This window comes from Equus quagga, chromosome 9 (genome assembly GCF_021613505.1).
Source record: "Equus quagga isolate Etosha38 chromosome 9, UCLA_HA_Equagga_1.0, whole genome shotgun sequence".
Lineage (NCBI taxonomy): Eukaryota > Metazoa > Chordata > Mammalia > Perissodactyla > Equidae > Equus > Equus quagga.
In genome coordinates this window covers 79,167,944-79,189,303 of record NC_060275.1, presented here as the reverse complement: position 1 = coordinate 79,189,303, position 21,360 = coordinate 79,167,944, and the positions used below count along the sequence as shown (strand labels likewise).

At 36.0% G+C, this 21,360-nt stretch overlaps 1 protein-coding gene and 1 long non-coding RNA gene across 6 annotated transcripts in view; one reads left to right on the top strand and one right to left on the bottom strand.

Moving 5' to 3' along the window:
- Positions 1-2,711, top strand: part of MAP3K1 (mitogen-activated protein kinase kinase kinase 1) — a 74,696-nt gene extending 71,985 nt beyond the window's left edge. Inside the window, exon 20 of the mRNA XM_046670870.1 lies at positions 175-2,711. Within this exon, the coding sequence (XP_046526826.1) occupies positions 175-324 (150 nt within the window). The 3' untranslated portion in view covers positions 325-2,711. The remainder of the gene's footprint in view (positions 1-174) is intronic.
- Positions 1-21,360, bottom strand: part of LOC124244382 (uncharacterized) — a 68,819-nt gene that overhangs the window by 45,318 nt on the left and 2,141 nt on the right. The window contains exons 2-3 of one of the 5 annotated variants that reach the window (XR_006889986.1): positions 10,782-10,860; positions 4,678-4,805 (exon numbers count right to left, since the gene is read on the bottom strand). The exons of 1 other annotated variant lie outside the window; for it this stretch is intronic. This is a non-coding gene — a long non-coding RNA (uncharacterized LOC124244382). The remainder of the gene's footprint in view (positions 1-4,677; positions 4,806-10,781; positions 10,861-21,360) is intronic. 3 more of the 5 variants (XR_006889983.1, XR_006889984.1, XR_006889982.1) reach the window with 3 other exon arrangements.

Genomic DNA, 21,360 nt, shown 5'->3' with positions numbered 1-21,360 from the left:
AGTGGGTGATTTCTCCATAGTCTCCTTGTTAGCAGAAAGTTCACCCACTTCTGCTTCAATTCCTCTGTGTACAGGATGTATACATATAGAGGCTGTGAAATATATGCACGTGTATTTCTATACCAAGAGCTCCAATTGTGGAAAGCGTCAACACTCTGGTGTTTTCTCCTACAGATTGCTAGTGCAACTACTGCTCCATCAATCCCTTCACATTTATCTCCTGGTTTACGAGATGTGGCTCTTCGTTGCTTAGAACTTCAACCTCAGGACAGACCTCCATCAAGAGAGCTACTGAAGCATCCAGTCTTCCGTACTACATGGTAGCCAATATACAAATAAACTATAATGGAGACAGGATGCTCAATAAGAGAAAAAAACTTTTGTGGGGAACCACGTTGATAATCTGTTGGCCTTCATGCCACTGAACAGCTATGAACGTGACCAGTGGGGAACCCTTACCTAAGTATGTGATTGACAAATCATGATCTGTACCTAAGCTTAGTATGCAAAAGTCCACAATTTGTGCAGAAACTGTAAACTGTGCCTTTCAAAGAACTGGCCCTAGGTGAACAGGAAAGCAATGAAGTTTGCATGACTAATTAACAGAAGCATAATTTTTTTGGAGCACTTTTTCAGCAATATTAGCAGCTGAGGGGCTCAGGATCTATTTTAATGTTTCAATTCTTCTTCCATTTCATATCGTGGTCACAAGCAGGGGGTTCTGTAATTCCGTTTGTTTTTTGTCACTGGCTATAAAAATCAGTATCTGCCTCTTTTAGGTCAGAATATGCTATGAGTAGCAGTAAATAAGTATAATTTTTAAAGTTGATAACTTCTGTATGACCCACAGTTGACCTTTTTTTTTTTTAATGCCTGGGCAGTTGTGGTTCATTGTGCATTTTACTGTTGGCCCATTCATTTCGTTTTTGGAAATTATGGTTCTATATTTTCATTTCACCTTCATTTTTGTTTAACATTCAGGGAAAGGTGATCTTCTCAAACCAGAAAAAAAAAACTAGGTGTGAACTAGAGTTTATTAAATATCTTGCTATTGCAAGAGTTTTTAAAAATACAGATTTGTTTGTTTTTAAAATTGGAATATAATAAAGTACTACCTTCATTGAGTCAGTCACTGCTCTTCTCGTGCAGGTTAAACATAAATTAAATGAAAATCAACTATTCTCTGTGATGCCACTCACTACCAAGATCAAGATTACCTTGAAATTTATTTGAATTTTTTTAATGTATCAGTTTCTCTTGTAGGAAACTTCACACCATTTAAGTCTTATCTGTATGTAACAATCCATCATTCATCATCACCACTGATAATAACATGTAACTGCTATTTTCCTTCTACCATGCATCATCTCTTTACAGTAGGCCTGGCTGATAGGTAATTAAAGAAAAATTAACTAACTATCAATGAATCATAGTGTTTTTAAAAAATAAATTTGCTTTGAACTTCAAAAATGTGTTCAGAAAGAAAAGTGAAATTGAATTTCATTTACACACTAATTCTTTAGATTTTGAACAACTATCTAATGGTTTTCGTCTGAGTTGAATTCAGATGCATGGAATTCTGAAGGAAAATGGCAGCTCTTTTATCCTTTCTTTGTGAGTCTTTTAAATCAAGTACTGATTAAGTATTTAATACAACTTCCTGAGATGTTAAGTTTTAACTCTTCAGAAGCCAGTTGAATTGTTGCAGAATGAAATAGAATTGGTTATTCTCAAAGACTCAGGATAAACTAAATAAGCTATATAAAGTACATTTTAAATGTACAACACAAATTGGAAGTAAAGTAAGTTACAAGATAAGTTTACAGGGATATATTACATATAATTTTTAAAAGGCAGTTTTTTTTTATGTGAATGTGTTTCTTAGTGAAATTTTACATTCCTTTGTTTTGGAAGATTGGCAATATTTGAAGAGTTAAAAATAGTACTGAAATGTGAAGTTTGGTAGCTCTAAATGTGTTGTACTTGACTTTCTTTTTTATTTTCTTCTTTTTTTGACTACTTAGAATTTTCACAATTCTAATAAGATTGTTTCCAAGCGTCTGATGTGCAAGCTTTAAAGGATGCACTCTTGCCATTTTATGTACTGGAAGATCGTTGGTCAGATTAATCCCGTGTCTGGCAGAAATGTAAACTGCATACACTGAGGAACCTCAGCTAATCAGTATTACTTGTAGATCCCCATGCCACCACATTTCAAACTCAAACTGCCTCTAGATGTCAAAATCCATTGTTTGAGTTTGTTTGCAGTTCCCTCAGCTCGCTGGTAATTGTGGTGTTTTGTTTTTTGTTTTGTTTTGTTTTCAATGCAAATGTGATGTAATATTCTTATTTTCTTTGGATCAAAGCTGGACTGAAAATTGTATTGTGTAATTATTTTTGTGTTCTTAATGTTATTTGGTACTCAAGTTGTAAATAACGTCTACTGCTGTTTATTCCAGTTTCTACTACCTCAGGTGTCCTATAGATTTTTCTTCTACCAAAGTTCACTTTCACAATGAAATTGTATTTGCTGTGTGACTATGATTCCTAAGACTTCCAGGGCTTAAGGGCTAACTTCTATTAGCACCTTACTGTATAAGCAAATGTTACAAAAAAAATCTCTGGGTTAAGAAAATTTGGCTTAAATGTATCCTTTGTTATTTTAAATATATTGAGATATTTTAATTAAAATTTTTACCCCATCGAACCAATTTTATAGTATTTGTACCTATTTTGGTGTTTTGTCTTTATAGTAAATAAAAGTTTTTAAACAAAGGTTGTTACTTTTATTTATTTTGAAATAATTTCACACTTACAAAAAAGTTTTAAGAACACCACAAAGAGCTCCCATCTACCCTTCACCCAGCGGCCTCACTCAGGTTTTGCCTTTATAGCAAAAGGATCCAAAGCAAGAACACGTGTTGCTCTTAGCTGTCATGTTTCTTCAGTCAAACCAGAACCATTGCTTAGTTCTTCCTTGACCTTCATGACCTTAATGTTTTTAAGATCACAGGTGGTTGTGTTGGAAGTGCCTCAATTTGAGTTTGGTGCTTCCTCATGATTTGATTCAGAGTATGCATTTGTGACAGGAATATCACAGCGGTGATGCTGTGTTTTTTTCGGTGTGTCATATCTGGAGACATAGGAAGTCAATTTGTCCCATCGCTGGTGATATTAACTGTGATCATCTGAGTAGGCTTCGCCACTGTAGAGTTACTCTTTCCCTTTATAATTAATATCCATCTTTATAGTAAGCATTTTGTGAAGGTGATACTTTGAGACTACATAAATACCTTGTTCTTTATCCAGCTTTAGCTCTCTGCCCTTAGCTTTCTTGACTGAATTATTACTACTCTGATGGTTGCCAAATGGTGATTTTCTAGTTTCTGCATTCCTTTTGTATTTTATTAATGGGCATTTTGCTATAAGGAAGAGCTTTCTCTTCTCCTTGTTTATTATTCATTTATCTCAAAAAGGATTTGTAGATTCCAATTCAGTGAGAGAAAATCCATTACTGTCATTACATATTTGCTCAAATTGTCAGATTTAGCCTTTGGGAGCCTCTGAGAGGTAGCTTCTCTGTCCATTTACAAGCCACCATTATTCTTTCAACACTTCCATACTTTCAGACCCATCTTGTGTATGCTTTGCTTTAGCCCTGGGAGCAGCCATTTTTCCAAAGAGCCCTGATTTCTTTGATGGTGGTTGGTATTTAAAAACTGTTTGCTACATATGCTTACTGCTCCTGGGTGTCACTGCTCCAAGGCCCTCTTAGTAGGCAAAGGTAGAATATATATATATATGTATATACAGGTTTTTTTGCACACATACATGAAATATACATACTTACATACACATACACACATAAACCATGAGTTCACACCAATCTTCCAATTCCAATCTACCACCACCAGGGTTCATTCAAGCTTTCCCTTTCTATATTTATAACTCCTTTCCTGGACAGTGAGAAACCTAACTCCCATTTATCTCAATATATTGACTTATTTGCTCATGTCCTCCCCAGAGCCCCCATCCCCGACATGTAACCAATCTCCTGATCCCCGTCAGGCTGCCACCTCATTCAGCTATGTTCCCTGCATGGCCCCAGCCCCTGCTGGACTACCCTTGTTCCAGCTTGCCTAAAGGCTTTAATATGTATAAATACATAATACATATAAAATACTTTATTTTTTAGCTCAGTTTCAGGTTCACAGCAGAATTGAGTGGAAGAATCAGAGATTTCCCACATACCTCCTGGTTCCACATATGCATAGCCTCCCCCACTATCAACATGTAAGGGCTTTTTTAAAAAAGGAAACAAAAAAAAAATTAACTTCTTTATTTGTTTTTAATCTTAAGTGAAAATCATACCTCTTTTACAATCTATCTTAGGTAGTTTGACATGTTATATACTTTTTCACATAAATACAACTACTGTTCCCAGACAGCATAGATTAAACTTGATTCTTTCCACACAACTTTTTTTATATCATATGGTATAAAAGAAAGCATAAAAACTGTCTTCTTATGTTAAACTGCTGGGAAGGTGAATGAAGATTTATTCAGCAACTACTATTTGTCAGGCATACTTTGGAACACAGTGGAAACACATGAGGAAATGAGGCAATTTCAATCATTCTGCAGTTCAAGCCGCACCAGGGAACTCCCTTGGCCTACCTCACGGTTTTAGTCTGAGATTGTACCTTGTGGCTGTGTGTTGCTATTTTCCACTTTCATCCTTCATATTCTGCTCAGTGGTCATTTCTCACATGATCAAACTTAATCAGAAGGTAGATGATTCAACCCTGCAAGATAGGTAATATCACTGAATACCTGGGAGTTCAGAAGCAATTTTGTGTCTCTACATTTGTTTTAAAGTTTCTATATAATTCGATTTAAAATGTACATCTTTTAAATAGACTGGTTATTTTTGCTAAAGGATATACTTATGTCATTTCAGGAAAATATTGTGAGAAAAGCTTTTTGCTTCAGAGGAATTAAGAAAATACTTCTATTGTTCCTTGATTCTATTTAAATGATACTAATAATTTTATAAAATGACCAAATCTGCATGTTAGAATCTAGAAAAATGTTGGGGTATCATGTTCATATGGAAATGCCGAGGAATGCATCTGTGAACTGACACAGTAATTCACTTGTTGCAAAACAAAATGCATGAAATACTGCAGTCACTGGAGAAAACAGTGACTAACAAACTTAAGCAAATTGCCATCTTTCTATGTCATGGCAATTTTTAGGTTTGTCATTAAGTTATGCTGTAAGCAAAAATCTCAGGTTTAAACTGATGTAAGTGATGAAAGGATGAGCCTTTTAAAGTAGGTGATGATGATGGACCTGGTGACCACAGAGCCTGAGACATAACCTGGGTCAAATCTGGGTCTGCCACTTGCCAGCTGTGTAGCTCCCGTTTGACTTTCCAAACCTCCATTTCTGCATCTGCACGATGAAAATGACAGTGTTGTGAGAAGTAAGAGAACTTATGTAAATATGTCCTAGAACAGTGCCAGGCACACTGGATGCACAATATATGTTTGTATGAGTGAAAATGAGTGACCCGAAGGTCACAGACTCAAATGCCTGTGAGGCTAGAAGTGTCCTTAGCATGGCTTGTGGCTGACCTGAGAGTTCACGTCACATTCATGTCCAAGGATTTGCCATGTTGGAATGAAAAAAAGCCTAGTGTTGCCAAAGCCTCTAAACTTTTTAAAGAAACTGGAAATCTGAATTTTATGTGCAATTTCCTGATGTTTAAACATTGAAAACTAATTTAAAATTTTTATTAGGAACTGTAAACTAAATAAAACTCATATACTGGATTTGGCCTTCGGCTGGCTGCTTTGTGTGTGTGTGTGTGTGTATGTGTGTGTTTTCTTGGCTGGCTGCTTTTTGACCTCTGGCCTGAGTCCAGGCTTAGAAAACAAAAGAAAGAAGGTAGAAAATTGGAAAGGAATCTCAGCTTTGGGAAACTGAATCCAGGACTTTTGTATTCTAAAATATATGAGATGAGGGGAAAGTAAAGATGCTGACATAGATGCTAGAAAAGTAACCTCTGAAGAGAAAATTAATGTCTAATTATATGCAATAATGTGAAATACCCCTAAAGCCTAATTATTGTGAGGGAAATTATGTATATGTAACATTCAAATATGCCACCACAGTGGTATAGTTAACTTTGTGAGTTTTATTTTACAGTAGATACTCTGTCTGCAGGATCTGTGACTAAAGAACTCCATCCATGACTGAAGCCACTCTCATCCCTTCACAGACAACCTGGTAACACCATGGCCCACACCTCGTAACCCTCAGTTCATAGCTCTGCCAGATCTGTAGAGATAAAACTAGGCGAAGCTGATGATATAAGAGACAAAGCCTTCATGCCCCAAAGTTCCTTTTCTACAATTCTGAAATTCCCATTAGAGTTTATTTTTGAGAAAACTAAGTGATATTTTCCCTTCAAGTCAGTTTGCTGAATGAGATTTCTCAACATCTGTGCAGACACACTGAGAGGACGAGGGCTGTAATGAGGGTAAAGGGAGAGGAGGAAAAAGAGAACGAGGTATGGCTGCTGCTTTGACAGAGGGTAGCATGATCATATTTGGATTTTATAAAGATCATTCTAGCAGTATCTTGAAGAATCAAATGGGGTTGTATAAGAGGCACAGAGAAAGTCAGAAGACAACTGCAGTATCCAGATAAGAAATTATGAGGGGAAAGTGACGTCAGCATCATGGCAGAATAAAATATCCCTACCCAACTGAATCATGAAGAAAGAGAAAATCTGAACAGACCGATAATGAGTAAGAAGATTGAATCAGTAAAAAACGTGCCAACAAAGAAAAGGCGAGGACAGGATGGTTTTACTGGTGAATTCTATCAAACATTTAAAGAATTAATACCATTCCTTCTCAAACTCGTCCAAAAGTTGAAGAGAAGGGAACAATCCCAAACTCATTTTATGAGACCACTATTACCCTGATACCGAAGCCAGATGAGGACCCTACAAAAATTACAGGCCAATATCCCTGATGAATATAGATGCAAAAATTCTCAACAAAATATTGGCAACTGAATTCAACAGCACATTAAAAGGATTACACACCATGATCAAGTAGAATTCATTCCTGGGATATAAGGAAGGTTTAACATATGCAAAGCAATAAATGTAGTACACCACATTAATAGAATGAAAGATAAAAATCATATGATCATCTCAATAGATGCACAAAAGTATTTGACAAAATACATCTTTTTAGGAGAAAAAGTCTCAATAACTTGGGTATAGAAGAAACATACTTCAACATAATAAAGGCCATATATGACAAGCCCACAGTTAATATCATACTCAATGGTGAAAAGTTGAAAGCTTTTCCTCTAAGATCAGGAACAATCAAGGGTGCCCACCACTTCTATTCAATACAGTACTAGAAGTCCTAGCCAGAACGGTTAGACAAGAAAAAGAAATAAAAGGCATCTAAATCAGAAAGGAAGAAGTAAAACTGTCTTCATTTGCAAAAGAAATGATCTTAGATATAGAAAATCCTAAAGACTCCACCAAAAAACTCTTATAACTTAGCAAAGAATTCAGTAAAGTTGCATGATACAAAATCAACATACAGAAATCAGTTGTGTTTCTATACACACAAAATGAAATATCTGAAAAAGAAATAAAGAAAATAATCCCATTCACAATAGCATCAACAACAATAAAATACTTAGGAGTAAATTTAACCAAGGAGGTGAAATATCTGTACATTGAAATCTATAAAACTTTCATGAAAGAAACCTAAGTAGACACAAATAAATGGAAAGATATTCTGTGTTCATGGATCAGAAGAATTAATACTGTTAATATGTTCATACAACCTAAAACCATCTATGGATTCAATGCAATCTCTACCAAAATTCCAGTGGCATTTTTCACAGAAACAAAAAAAATCCTAAAATTTGTATGGAACCACAAAAGACCCTTAACAGCCAAAGCAATTCTGAGAAAGAACAACAAAGCTGGAGACATCCTACTTCCTGACTTCAACAGCTATAGTAATCAAAATGGTATGGTACTGGCATAAAAACAGAGACATAGACCAATGGAACAGAGTCAAGAGCCCAGAAATAAACCCTTGCATATACAGTCAATATGTGACAAGGGATGCAAGAAAACTTAATGGGGAAAAGATAAGTCTCTTCAATAAATGGTGTTGGGACAACTAGACAACAAAATTCAGAAGAATGAAACTGGACCCCTATCTTACACCACTCATAAAAATTAACTCAAAATGGATTAAAGACTTAAACAAAAGATTTGAAAGCATAAAATTCCTAGGAAAAAACAGGGAAAAAGCTTCTTGACATTGGTTTTGGCAACAATTTCTTGGATATCAGACCAAAGCACAAGCAACAAAAGCAAAAATTAATTAAGTAGATTACATCAAACTAAAAATCTTCCATATATCAAAAGAAACAAATCAACAAAATGAAAAGACAGCTATGGTATGGGATAAAATATTTGCAAATCATTTATCTGATAAGGGGTTAATATCCAAAATATATAAAGAACTCATACAACTCAACAAAAAAAAGCAATGTGATTAAAAAAAGAGACAATTTGAATAGATATTTTTCCAGAGAAGCATACAGATGGCCAACAGATACATGAAAAAGTGCTCAACATCACTAATCATCAGGAAAATGCAAATCAAAACCACAAGGAGATATCACCTCACACCTGTAGAATGGCTATTATCAAAAAGACAAGAAATAACAGGTATGGACAGAGATGTGGAGAAAAGAGAACCCTTGTGCATTGTTGGTGGGAATGTAAATTAGTGCAACCACTATGGAAAACAGTATGGAGGCTCCTCAAAAAATTAAAAATAGAACTACTATATGATCCAGCAATTCCACTTCTGAGTATTTATCCAAAGAAAATGAAATTCCTATCTTGAAAAGCTATCTGCAGCCCATGTTCACTGCAGCATTATTTACAAGAGCCAAGACATGGAAACCACCTAAGTGTCCATCAACAGATGAATGGATTATGAAGATGTGGCATGCACACACACACACACACACACACAATGGACTATTACTCAGCCATAAAAAAAAGACGGAAATTCTGCCATTTGCGTCAACATGGACGGACCTTGAGGGCATTATACTAAGTGAAATAAGTCAGAAAGAGAAAGACAAATACTGTATGATCTCATTTATATGTGAAATCTTAAAAGAAAAAAAAACAACTCATAGATTCAGAAAACAGATTGGTGGCTGCCAGCAGCAGGGGGTAGGGAGTGGGTGAAATGGGTGAAGGTGGTTAAAAGGTATAAACTTCCAGTTATAAGATAAATAAGTCCTGAGGATGTAATATACAGCATGGTGATATACGGCATATTTATTTAATATACAGTGTAGTTAACAATATTGTATTGTATATTTGAAAGTTGCTAAGAGAATATATCTTAAAAGTTCTCATAAGAAAAAAATTGTAACTATGTGTGGTGATGGATGTTAATTTAAACTTATTGTAGTAATCATTTCACAATATACATGTACATATATCAAATCATTATGTTGTACACCTAAAACTAATACAATGTTCTATGTCGGGGGGGAGGGGGGGGACTTGTCTAAGAATAAAAGTGAAGGAAAGTAGTCCAGAGGGGGCCTAGGCCCTGAGAAGGAAACACAAATGCTTAGCATGGCTTATAAGGTTCTTTTCATGGTATGGCTTGTCCAACTCTCTCACCTCCTTAACTACCACCTTCTCATAGCCAAGACACCTCACTAGCCATTGCTATTTCCCAGAGTAGGGCATGGTCTCTCTTGCCATCACTCTACCAGAACATTCTGTCCCTCTCTTCACTTGATTCATTCCTACATTTCCTCATGACTTACTCTTGGGCCAGCCCAGTGTCATAGTGGTTAAGTTCACATGGTCTATGTCAGTGGCCCAAGGTTCATAGGCCCGGATGCTGGGCGTGGACCTACACAACACTCATGAAGCCACGCTGTGGAGGCATCCCTCATACAAAACAGAGGAAGACTGGCAGGGATGTTAGCTCAGGGACACTCTTCCTCAAGCAAAAAGGGGAGGATTGGCAGCAGATGGTAGCTCAGGTCTAATGTTTCTCACCAAAAAAAAAATAAAAATACTCTTAATTCTTCCAAGAAGTCACCCTGTCCCTGCTGAGTCAGATGATACTCTCTTGTGATGCTTTAGCACCCATGAGTCAACTTCCACTATAATGTCTGAGTTACTTGTCTTTTTACTCTATGGGACTATGAGTTTTGCAGCTGTAGGAACAGTATCTTATTTATTTCGGTGTCCTCAGTGACTAATACAGGGGATGGAACATACTCAACTTAAGTTTCTTGAACTAAATGGCAAGGAGAAATTATAAACTAAAAAAATGAAGTTGATTTCTAACTTAATTAAAATATTTATAGCTTAAGCAACAGATGAGAACAGTTTTCTGACTGTATACATTTAGTAGGATATATTCAAAGCACAAAAAAAATAGCAAAGAAATATTTGGTTTTGGTAGTGGTGTTGTAATTTTGAAAGTACTTTGTGTTTTGCAGGATAGAGTAAACAAGCAAACATATTGACGTCACTGGGAAACAGAGTTTTCACTGTGGGAGAAGGCAGATACAAATATGAATGGGAGAAGGTGGGGAAGAATCAAATGGTATTAAATTTCAATTGGATACGAACTCATGGTTTTTTAAATACAGTTTTTAATAACAATAAGCATACCTACCTTCTAGATCTTAGCTTCTAAGGCTGACTCCCTAAATAAAAAGAAACAGAGCTCTTCTTATAAATATCTGGTTCCAGATCTGGAGCAATAAAACAGAAAGTGAGCCTTAGTACATAAGACAAATGGGGACATATCAAAAAAACATAGTTTGATAGGGCTTCTACAGAACAAATTTGGGGCAATTTGATCAAATGGAATAATGATGCTAATATGCTGAATAAAAAAAGATCCTTGAGTCCACAATGATTATGAGAGGGCAGAGGATAAGAAAGGGAAAGCTGTTCTTTACAAAAGAAGAATAAGCTATCTAATAAATATAGAAAAAAGGATAGAATTAGAAACACATCATTTTGTGAACCCCAGTATAATAACTGACTCAGGCAAAAATCCTATTGACACAAATCACTGAGTGAAATGTTGTTTCAAAACAGGATGTTCACAGGGCCACAGAGCATCACTCTAGAGATTACTTATTAAGTACAAAGAGAAATAGTTATCTTCCAGTGGAGGTACGTCAGTCATCACTTTTAAAAGGTGGCCACATTTAGCATCAACAATAGTAGGACAGCCTGAAATGATATGACTCCTAATGTGATGCAGTAAGAAGCGTACATTATAGATGATATATATCATAAATATATATCATAGGTATCATAAATATATATTTTTTTGCCAAAAGTGTCTAAGTGGAACTGAATTATGAGGAAACAATTAGAAAAACACTGAATACAGAATATTACGCAAGACACCAGGCCTGATCTCGTCACAAAAGTTTTATGTCATGAAAAACAAAAAAGCAGAAAGTAGATTAAATTAGACTAAATGCAGTGTGTGAACTAGGATCCAATTTAAAAAACAAATAAGAAAAGAACAAACAGCTATCAAAGGCATTTTTGAAGTGAGAGAAAATTAAATATGGACTAAATATTCATGATATTGAATTAACGTTCTTTTTTTCTTTTCTTTTTCAGTAAGGAAGATTTTCCCTGAGCTAACATCCGTGCCAATATTCCTCCATTTTGTATGTGGGATGCCGCCACTTCATGGCTGCTGAGTGGAGTACGTCCGCACCCAGGATCCGAACCTGCAAACCCCAGGCTGCCAAAGCAGAGCACAAGGAACTTTAACCACTCAGCCATGGGGCTGGCCCCTAATGTTCATTTTTAAAGATGTGATAATGGTATTGGGATTATGCAGAAAAATGTTACTCTTGGGGAGCTGATATTTGGAATTTATGTTCAAATGGAAAGACAAAAGAGAGAGAGAGAGAAAGGGAAGAAATATTGCAAAATGTTAACAACTATTGCACCTACATAAAAGATATATAGTTGTTCATTGTACTTTTCTGTAGATTAGAAATTTTCAAAATAAAAATCTGGGAAAATATTTCTAAGTTTGTATATTTTTTGGTTTGGCTTAATTTCTTTCTGCATTTTACCTTAATTCCTTTTTTCTTTTTTGTTTTTTTGCATCTGAGTTCCTGTATTTCAATGGCAATTCATCCTACACTAATTGACCACCAGTAGAATTATTTAGGCAATTATACAACATCCAGAAGAGGGCAGCAGAGTAAAACTTTTCTTCAATTAAAGAACGATATTAACACTGTGTTAACTTTGCCAAATATCTGAAAATCAGACTTTACCTCACCTCTTTCTCAGGAATAAAGCAGTCATCTCAGTGTTCCTCTTAGAATATTAAAAAAAACTCAAAGCATTTACTGAGAATTCCATTTTTCCAATCTAAAACCTACACTCATTGTTTATCTATTATCTAATATGACATTCCTATTCTCCCGCCCACTTCTGACAGACAGTCACAACCAAGGACAGGCTGTATCAAGGCACTTGAGGTGCTCCTTCCCAGTCTCCTGTTCTCAAGAGCACCATGCTCTTGGCTGGCCATCCACCCACCCCCACCCCTCCACCTACCATCCATCTACCCACTCATCCATCTCACCATCTGTCTACCTACCCATCCATCCTGCCAACCACTGTTCCTCTGAGCTTCCCAACTATTTCTACAAGCTAGTGCTCTGCTTAAGAATCTTCAGTGACTACCTACGACCTACTACCTCAAACCTCAAGATTTTCCAATGGTCTGGCCTTACTCTGCCAAAAAACTTTATTTCTACTATTCCTGATGCAAGTTTTTGCTCTATTCAGATCATTACACTCTTGATTTCTGAACCCAATTGTGTTCAATCCTGCCTCTGCACATTTGTTCATGCCAATGGTTCTCAAGCTTTTTGGTCTCATAATTTTGTCTGAGAAGCAGCTGAGAACCAATGGCATAGAATCTTCCAGTTGATACTCAAAGCTGCCACAACCAACTGTGTACTACACAGCTCCGTAGGGCATCATTCACACAACAGTCCTAACAGATCTGTATATTTATTACAATTATTCTCCACTAGATGGCAGTAAAATGGCTGGAAGAAGGGTAGCTTTTGTGAATTCACACAGACCAGCAGAGACCATTTTTTTCCCACATTTTATACAATATTTTAGGTCCTGCAGCACAAAATAACTTCAAAATACTTTGTATCTAATTTTATCAAGATATTATATACTACTCTAATCGCAGAATTAGCTAAATTAACTTCAAGATCTGATGAAATGCCTTGTCACATACTTTGTCAAAATTTTGCATCACAATACGTGGTTCTAATACTCAATTCTCAAACATTTTTGTCTTCGGACCCCATTACACCCTTAACAATAACTGAGAATCCCCAAGGGGCTTTTGTTTATATGGGTTATATCTACTGGTATTTACTATATCATATTAAAACTGATACATTTTTAAATATCTACTTATTTCATTAAAAATAACAATTAAAAAATCTATTATATGACAATATGGAGAACACATCTTTATGAAAAATAGCTAAATCTCCTCCCAAATAGTAAGAAGAATGGCATTTTTTATATTTTTTGCAAATCTATTTCATTTCCGGCTTAATAAAAGGCAGCTGGATTCTCCTATCTGTTTCTGGGTTATTCAGTCTGTCTTATCGCACATCATGTAAGCCCTAGAAAATGCCACTCTACCTTTGTGAGGAAATGGGAATAAATAAAGACAAATAACATCTTAGGACTATTATGAAAATAGTTTTGACCTTGCAGATCTCTAAAAAGATCCCAGGGACCCCCAGTGTTCCCAGGCTACACTTTGAGAACTGCTAGCTTATGATATCCCCTCCCTTCCACTTCTCTTCTACCTATTTCTCTTTGAAGCACTTCTTAACTCCAGTAACTCACACAGAAATTCTATGGTAATTAATATTTAATTTTTCTAAATTGTGTTTTTCCAACTAGACTGTAATCTTTTGAAGCTGTACTTAGGCACACAGTTATCAGTGAATGAATACTTGCCAGTTATGTTACCCGTATTAGACGGTGTAGCTATTCAAATAGCCTCCAGGATATCTACCATCTTTAAATATCATCTCTCTTCCAGCAGAGCACTGTGAAATCAGAGCTATGCCTCCTAACTCCTCTGCTCGCTCCCCCTCAAAACACACACACACACACTCACTCTCTTTCTGTCTCTCAAATTCCACTCAGGGAACAAGGAAAAGGGACTAAAAATGTATCATCTAATTCATGCAAAGTAAGCCTGTCCTCCAACTTATAGCTTGCAAAAAACTTTTTTTCTTGGACAAAGTCAAAGCTCTAAAATATTTACTGATTCTGCCCATAAAAAATTAAGTGGATAAATACTGCCAGATTTCATAAAATGTCTGGATATCTGCTAGTTTGTCAACATAAACTCAGTCTTTTCAACATTTTCCACACAGAGAAAAATCTTCTTCCTCTGAAGGTCGGGAGAGGGAAGAGGACCCTGTCCTTGCTTGCCCAGGATCAGAAAAACATGGGTGAGTTCACTCAAAATAGTTAAACAATTCCCTCCTGCATTTCCCAAGTTGGCCTTCCCATTCTGGGCTATTTCACCTTGTCTTCTCATCTCAAACCTCCAAGGTTCCCCCATAACTCTTCTCAGGTGAAGATCTTGCCTCATAGGTAATGGAGAAACTAGAAGCCGTCGGATTCAGCCCTTATCTTTCTCCAGCCAAATCCATGAATCCACCCTCTGCTAAGCCCATACTCTCTGCCTTCCCTCCTGCTACAGTTGAAGACGCATCCTTGCTCCTGTCAGAGGACAACTTCTCCACTTGTGCTCTGAATCGGTTGCCAGCTTTATTCTGGAAATTATGCATGCATCCATATCAACTTCTTTGTCTCAGTTGATCATTCTCATCAGCACACAAATATGCTAGAGCATCTTTCATCTTACCAAATTCCTCTCCGCCTTTGGCTCCATTTCTCTGCCTCCCTTTCAGTAAGCTTATTGAAAGAGTTGTGTACCTTTGTTTCTCCTTCCTCACCTCATATTTTCTCCTCAACACACTCAAATACATTCAAACTTTTCACCAAAACTGCATTTGACCAAATTATCGTGGGCCTGCATCTTGCAAAACTCATGGTCATTGCTCAATCTACATTCTTCACTGTCTCCTTTTTCTTCCTAGGTAATCTCATCCAATCCTCTGGCTGAAGGCTCTAATTTCATCTCCAGTTATGGCTTCACTTCAAAGCTCCCGATGTGGATATTCAACTAGTTACTCAACATTTCTCATAGGCATTTCAAAACTTCACCCTCCCACATCCAATCCATCAGCAAGTCCTGTCAACTCCTCCAAAACATAATCCTAATCCATCCACTCTCTCCATCTCCACAGCTACTATGAGAGCCTGGACTACAGAACTACTCTATCAGCCTCCTAATTAACCTTCCTTGTGTGGTAACTGACCACCTATTCTCCACAAAATACTTAAAATGATCTTTTTAGAAACAAGAATCAGATCATATCATTCCCCTGCTTAAAACTCTCCAATGTCTTCCCTTTACACTAAGAATCTCAACTTTTCTCCTGGACCTACAAGGCCCTACCTGAATTGGCCTCCTCCCTGACTTCATCTTTCCCTCCTACGGTGTTCCAACTACAGTGACCTTCATTTCCTTGCTTGAGTACATCAAACTCCTCCCTGCCTCAGTGCCTTTGTATCTCATATCCACAGACTCTCCCCAAAGATCTTTCTAACTTTGGTGCCATCTTATCATTTAGGTCTCATTCATTCATGTTATCACCCTATCCAATGTTGCCACTCCTATTCCCACCCCCAAGTAACCCTTATAAAGAAAGTGAGGTACCAGTAGGAAACAAACGACACAAAAGTTATCCATTCCACTCTCTTCTCAGTACCCTGCCTCATTTTCTTCAGGGTACTAATCACTGTCTGACATTATTTATGTGTTTGCTTAGCATCTGTCTCCTACACTAGAACCTGAGATGTACTGGGTGCTCAATAAATTATTTGTTGAAATCTCATTTTAACTGGAAGTTACAATTCATCTAGGGACACAGGCCCTATTTGTGGATTTTTAGGATATTAATAATAAAGATGATCTCTCCTACATGGCATTTTTGTGATTTATAACATAAATCGGTTTTAAATGGAAAAATACACCATACATACCTTATCCTTAATTGGGCAGAGTATTTGGAGAGACAGGAAATAACAATAGGAAGTGGGGGTAAAGAATCAGAGAGAAGAGGGTAATTTTGAACAGCAGCACATCTACCAATGCTAACTTTTGCTTGTTATATACAATATACTATCAAATTGTCTACCAGTCTGTGGTTTCTCATTTATCTGTACTTAAAGTTTTATGTAAATCATTAAAGACAATTTAAGGGATACTATCAACCACCATGACCCAATTGATATTTACAGCACACTAAACCCAACAACTACAGAATATATGCTTTTTTTAACTGCACATGGTATGTTCACCAAGACAGAGCATATCCTAGGACATAAAACAAGTCAAAAAACTGAAAAGAATTGAAATCATACATGTTCTCTAACCACAGAAGAATTAAATCAAGAACAAATTTCAATAAGATATCTAAGAAAATCCAAAATATTTGGAAATTAAAACACTTCTAAATAACCCATGGATCAAAAAAGAAATCACAAGGGAAATTTAAAAAGTAGGGGCCGGCCCGGTGGCTCAGCGGTTAAGTTTGCACATTCTGCTTTGGTGGCCCGGGGTTCGCCAGTTCAGATCCTGGGTGCGGACATGGCATCGCTTGGCAAGCCATGCTGTGGTAGGCATCCCACATATAAAGTAGAGGAAGGTGGGCACAGATGTTAGCTCAGGGCCAGTCTTCCTCAGCAAAAAGAGGAGGATTGGCAGCAGATGTTAGCCCAGGGCTAATCTTGCTCAAAAAATATATATCTATTTTGTATGGAATGATAATGAAAATACAACATATCAAAATTCCTGAAATTCAACTAAAATAATGCTTGGAAGAAAATTTATAACTTTAGATGCTCACATTAGAAAATAAGAAAGGTCTAAAATCAGTGATATAAGACTCCACTTTAAGAAGCCAGAAAAGAAGAGCAAAACAAGCCCAAAGTAAGTAGAACATATAAAATAATACAGAACAGAAACCAACAAAACAGAAAATAGACAAACAGTAGAGAAAATTAATAGTCAAAAGCTGTTTCTTTGAAAAGATCAACAAACTCCTCGTTTACAATGATAAAGAGAAAAAGAGAATGCAAACCACCAAAATCAATAAAAGTGGGATTATCACTATAGATCACACAGACATTAAAAGGACAGTAAGACTATATTTATGAACAACTTTATGCCAACAAATTTGACAACTTACATAAAATGAACAAATTCCATGAAAAACATAAAAACTTATGAAATTGAAACAAGATGAAACAGAAATTCTGAATAGCTGCACGTCTTTAAAAGAAGTTGAATTCATTATCAAAGAACACTACAAGCCCAAGTGGTTTCACTGGTGACTTATATCAACACTCAAGGAAGGAAAACACCAATCTCATACAATTTTCTCTTTAAGAAAGTAGAGGAGGAGAGAATACTTCTCAACTCATTTTACGAGGTCAGCATAAGCCTAGTGCCAAAACCCGAAAATAAAACTAAAAACAAGCCACAAGACTGAAATTTTAAAAACACACTTCAAAATAAATGTAGGATGACAACAAAAGCCTATAAAAACCTACAGGGTATGACCAAAGTGTTACTCACAACTGAGCAGGGTGATCTCAGGAATCCAATGATGGTGCAACATTTGACAATGTCTCATTATAATTCACTTCATTAGCAGAAGAACAGAGAGAAACTACGTGATCATCTCAATGAATAGCAAAGAAAAGCATCTGATATGGATCGTTCATTTAAAATTTAAGACAAAAATTTGTGACAAACCAAAAGTAGAACTTTTTAAACTCCATAAAGTACCAGAAAATAACAGTTAATTTTAAATTTGAAGGTGAAACCTCAGAAATAGATAGAAGAATGAAGTAGATGTATACAAATTAATATGGAGAGACTCCAAAATATATTTTTGAATAAATAACAGAAGTTGCAGATAGACATAGAAATAAGACTGGCAGAAAAGATACCAGCCAGTCAACTTCTGAGTAGAGGAGGCAGGACCAGGATTGGTGGAAGCACAGGTTATAGAGTGTCATTAAAAGAGACTTTAGCCTTATCTACCGTGTTTCTATTTGTTATAAGGAGAATGCTGTTTTCATGAATTACTTGGATAACTAAAAAGTAATTTTAATACCACAAATTTAAATTCAACATAGTATTGAAAGTCCTAGCCAGAGCAATTAGGAAAGAAAAAGAAATAAAAGACATCCAAATTGGAAAGGAAGAAGTAAAACTGTCACTTTTTACAGATGCCATGATATTAGATATAGGTATTATATACAGAAAATCCTACAGAGTCCACCAAAAAACTGTTAGAACTAATAAACCAATTCAGTAAAGTTGCAAAATACAAAATCAACAGTCAGCCCTCCATATCCACAAGTTCAGCATCTGTGGATACAACCAACTGTTGATTGAAAGACCTACAATGGTTGTGTCTGTACTGAACATGTACAGACGCTTTTTTCTTGTTATTATTCCATAAACAATACAGTATAACAACTATTTACATAACATTTACATTGTATTAGGTATTATAAGTAATCTAGAGATGACTTAAAATATACAGGAAGACATGCATAGGTTATATGCAAATGCGATGCCATTTTATATAAGGGACTTGAGCATCCAGAGTTTGGTATCCATGGGTGTCCTGGAACCAATCCTCCACAGATACCAAGGAAGGGCTGTATACAAAAATCTGTTGTGTTTCTATAGACTAATAACAAACTAACAGAAAGAGAAATTAAGAAAACAATACCATTTACAATTGCATCAAAAAGAATAAAATACTTAGGAATAAATTTAAGCAAGGCGTGAAAGATCTGTACACTGAAAACTATAAGACATTAATGAAAGAAACTGAAGAAGACACAATTAAACAGAAAGATATTCCATGCTCATGGATTGAAAGAATTAATATTGTTAAAATGACCATACTACCAAAGCAATCTACAGATTCAATGCAATCCCTATCAAAATCCCAATGGCATTTTTCATAGAAATAGAACAAATAATCCTAAAATTTGTATGGAACCACAAAAGACTCTAAATAGCAAAAGCAATCTTCAGAAAGAAGAACAAAGCTGGAAGTATCACACTCCCGAATTTCAAAATGTATTACAAATCATAGTAATCCAAAAGTATGGTATCGGTATAAAAACAGACACATAGATCAATAGAACAGAACAGAAAGCCCAGAAATAAACCCACACATATATGGTCAATGAATATACAACAAAGGAGCCAAGAATATACAATGCAGACAATACATGGTGCTGGGAAAACTGGAGAGCCACATGCAAAAGATTGAAACTGGGCCACAATCTTGCACTATACACAAAAATTAACTCAAAATGGATTAAAGACTTGAATGTAAGACCTAAAACTATAAAACTCCTGAAGAAAACCTAGGTGGCAAACTCCTTGACATCAGTTTTGGTGACGAATTTTTGGTTTGACACCAAAAGCAAAAGCAATCAAAGCAAAAATAAACAAGCGGGACTTCATCAAACCAAAAAGCTTCTGCACAGCCAACGAAACCATCAACAAAATGCAAAGGCAACCTACTGAATGGGAGAAAATATCTGCATGTCTTCTGATAAGGGGTTAATATCCAAAATATACAAATAATTCATACAATTTAATAGAAAAAAATCAAGCAACCTGATTAAAACAATGGGCAGAAGATCTGAATAGACATTTTTCCAAAGAAGACATACAGATGGCCAACAGGTACATGAAAAGATGCTCAATGTCACTAATCACCAAAATCACAAAGATACCACCTCACACCTGTTAGAATGGCTATTATCAAAAAGACAAGAAATAACAACTGTTGGCGAGGATGTAGAGAAAAGAGAATCTTTGTGCACTGTTGGTGGGGACGTAAACTGGTGCAGCCTCTATGCAAGACAGTATAGAGGTTCCTCAAAAAATCAGAAATAGAAGAACCATAGGATTCAGCAATTCCACTTCTGGGTACTTAACTGAAGAAAACGAAAAAACTAATTCAAAAAGATATATGCACCCCTATTTTCATTGCAGCCTCATCTATAATAGCTAAGATATGGAAACAACCTAAGTGTCCATTGATATATGAATGGATAAAGATGATGTGATATAGATAGATAGATACACACACACACACACCATGCAATATTATTCAGCCATAAAAAAAACGAAAACTTGCCATTTGTGACAACATGGGTGGACCTTGAGGGTATTATGCTAAGTGAAATAAGTCAGAGAGAGAAAGACAAATACCATATGATCTCACTTGTATGTGGAATCTAACAAAAGAAAAGAAAACAAAACAAAAACAAGCTCATAGATAGAGCGGATTGGTGGTTGCCAGAGACAGGGTTGCTAGGTGAAATGGGTGAAGGGGGTCAAAAGATAGAAACTTCCAGTTATAAAATAAGTCAGTCATGGGGATGTAATGGACAGCACCGTGACTATAGTTAATAATACTATAATGCATATTTGAAAGCTGCTAAGAAAGTAAGTCAAAAGTTCTTATCACAAGAAAAATATTTGTAACTACATATGGTGACGGATGTCAACTAGACTTCTTGTGATCGTTTCACAATATATGCCTATATTGAATCATTACGTTGTACATCGAAACTAATATAATGTTACATATCCATCAGGCCTCAATAAATAAATAGTCTACAAAAAATGGTCCTTTGTACTGGATGTACACTGTGGGTGATTAAACCACATGATAAAAATTAAAAATTAAAAAAAGCACTGGAAATATATACAAAAACCACTTATTTTTTAAAAAATAAGTATATGACTATAGCTAAGGATTCAGCTAGTTCTTTCTGGTTCCTTCTAGTCTGGAGACGATAAAGTCACTGTCTTTTCACGCCGTTTATTAATACACCCTGGAACTGAACTGAGTCCATGCAGCAAATCAGGTAAATCTGGATGATGCCAATTTACCAAATCCAGCACCTGGCGGGAAAGCCTCCAGAGTCTGCCAACATCCTATATATTAGAGTGAAATAGAGACTTTGCC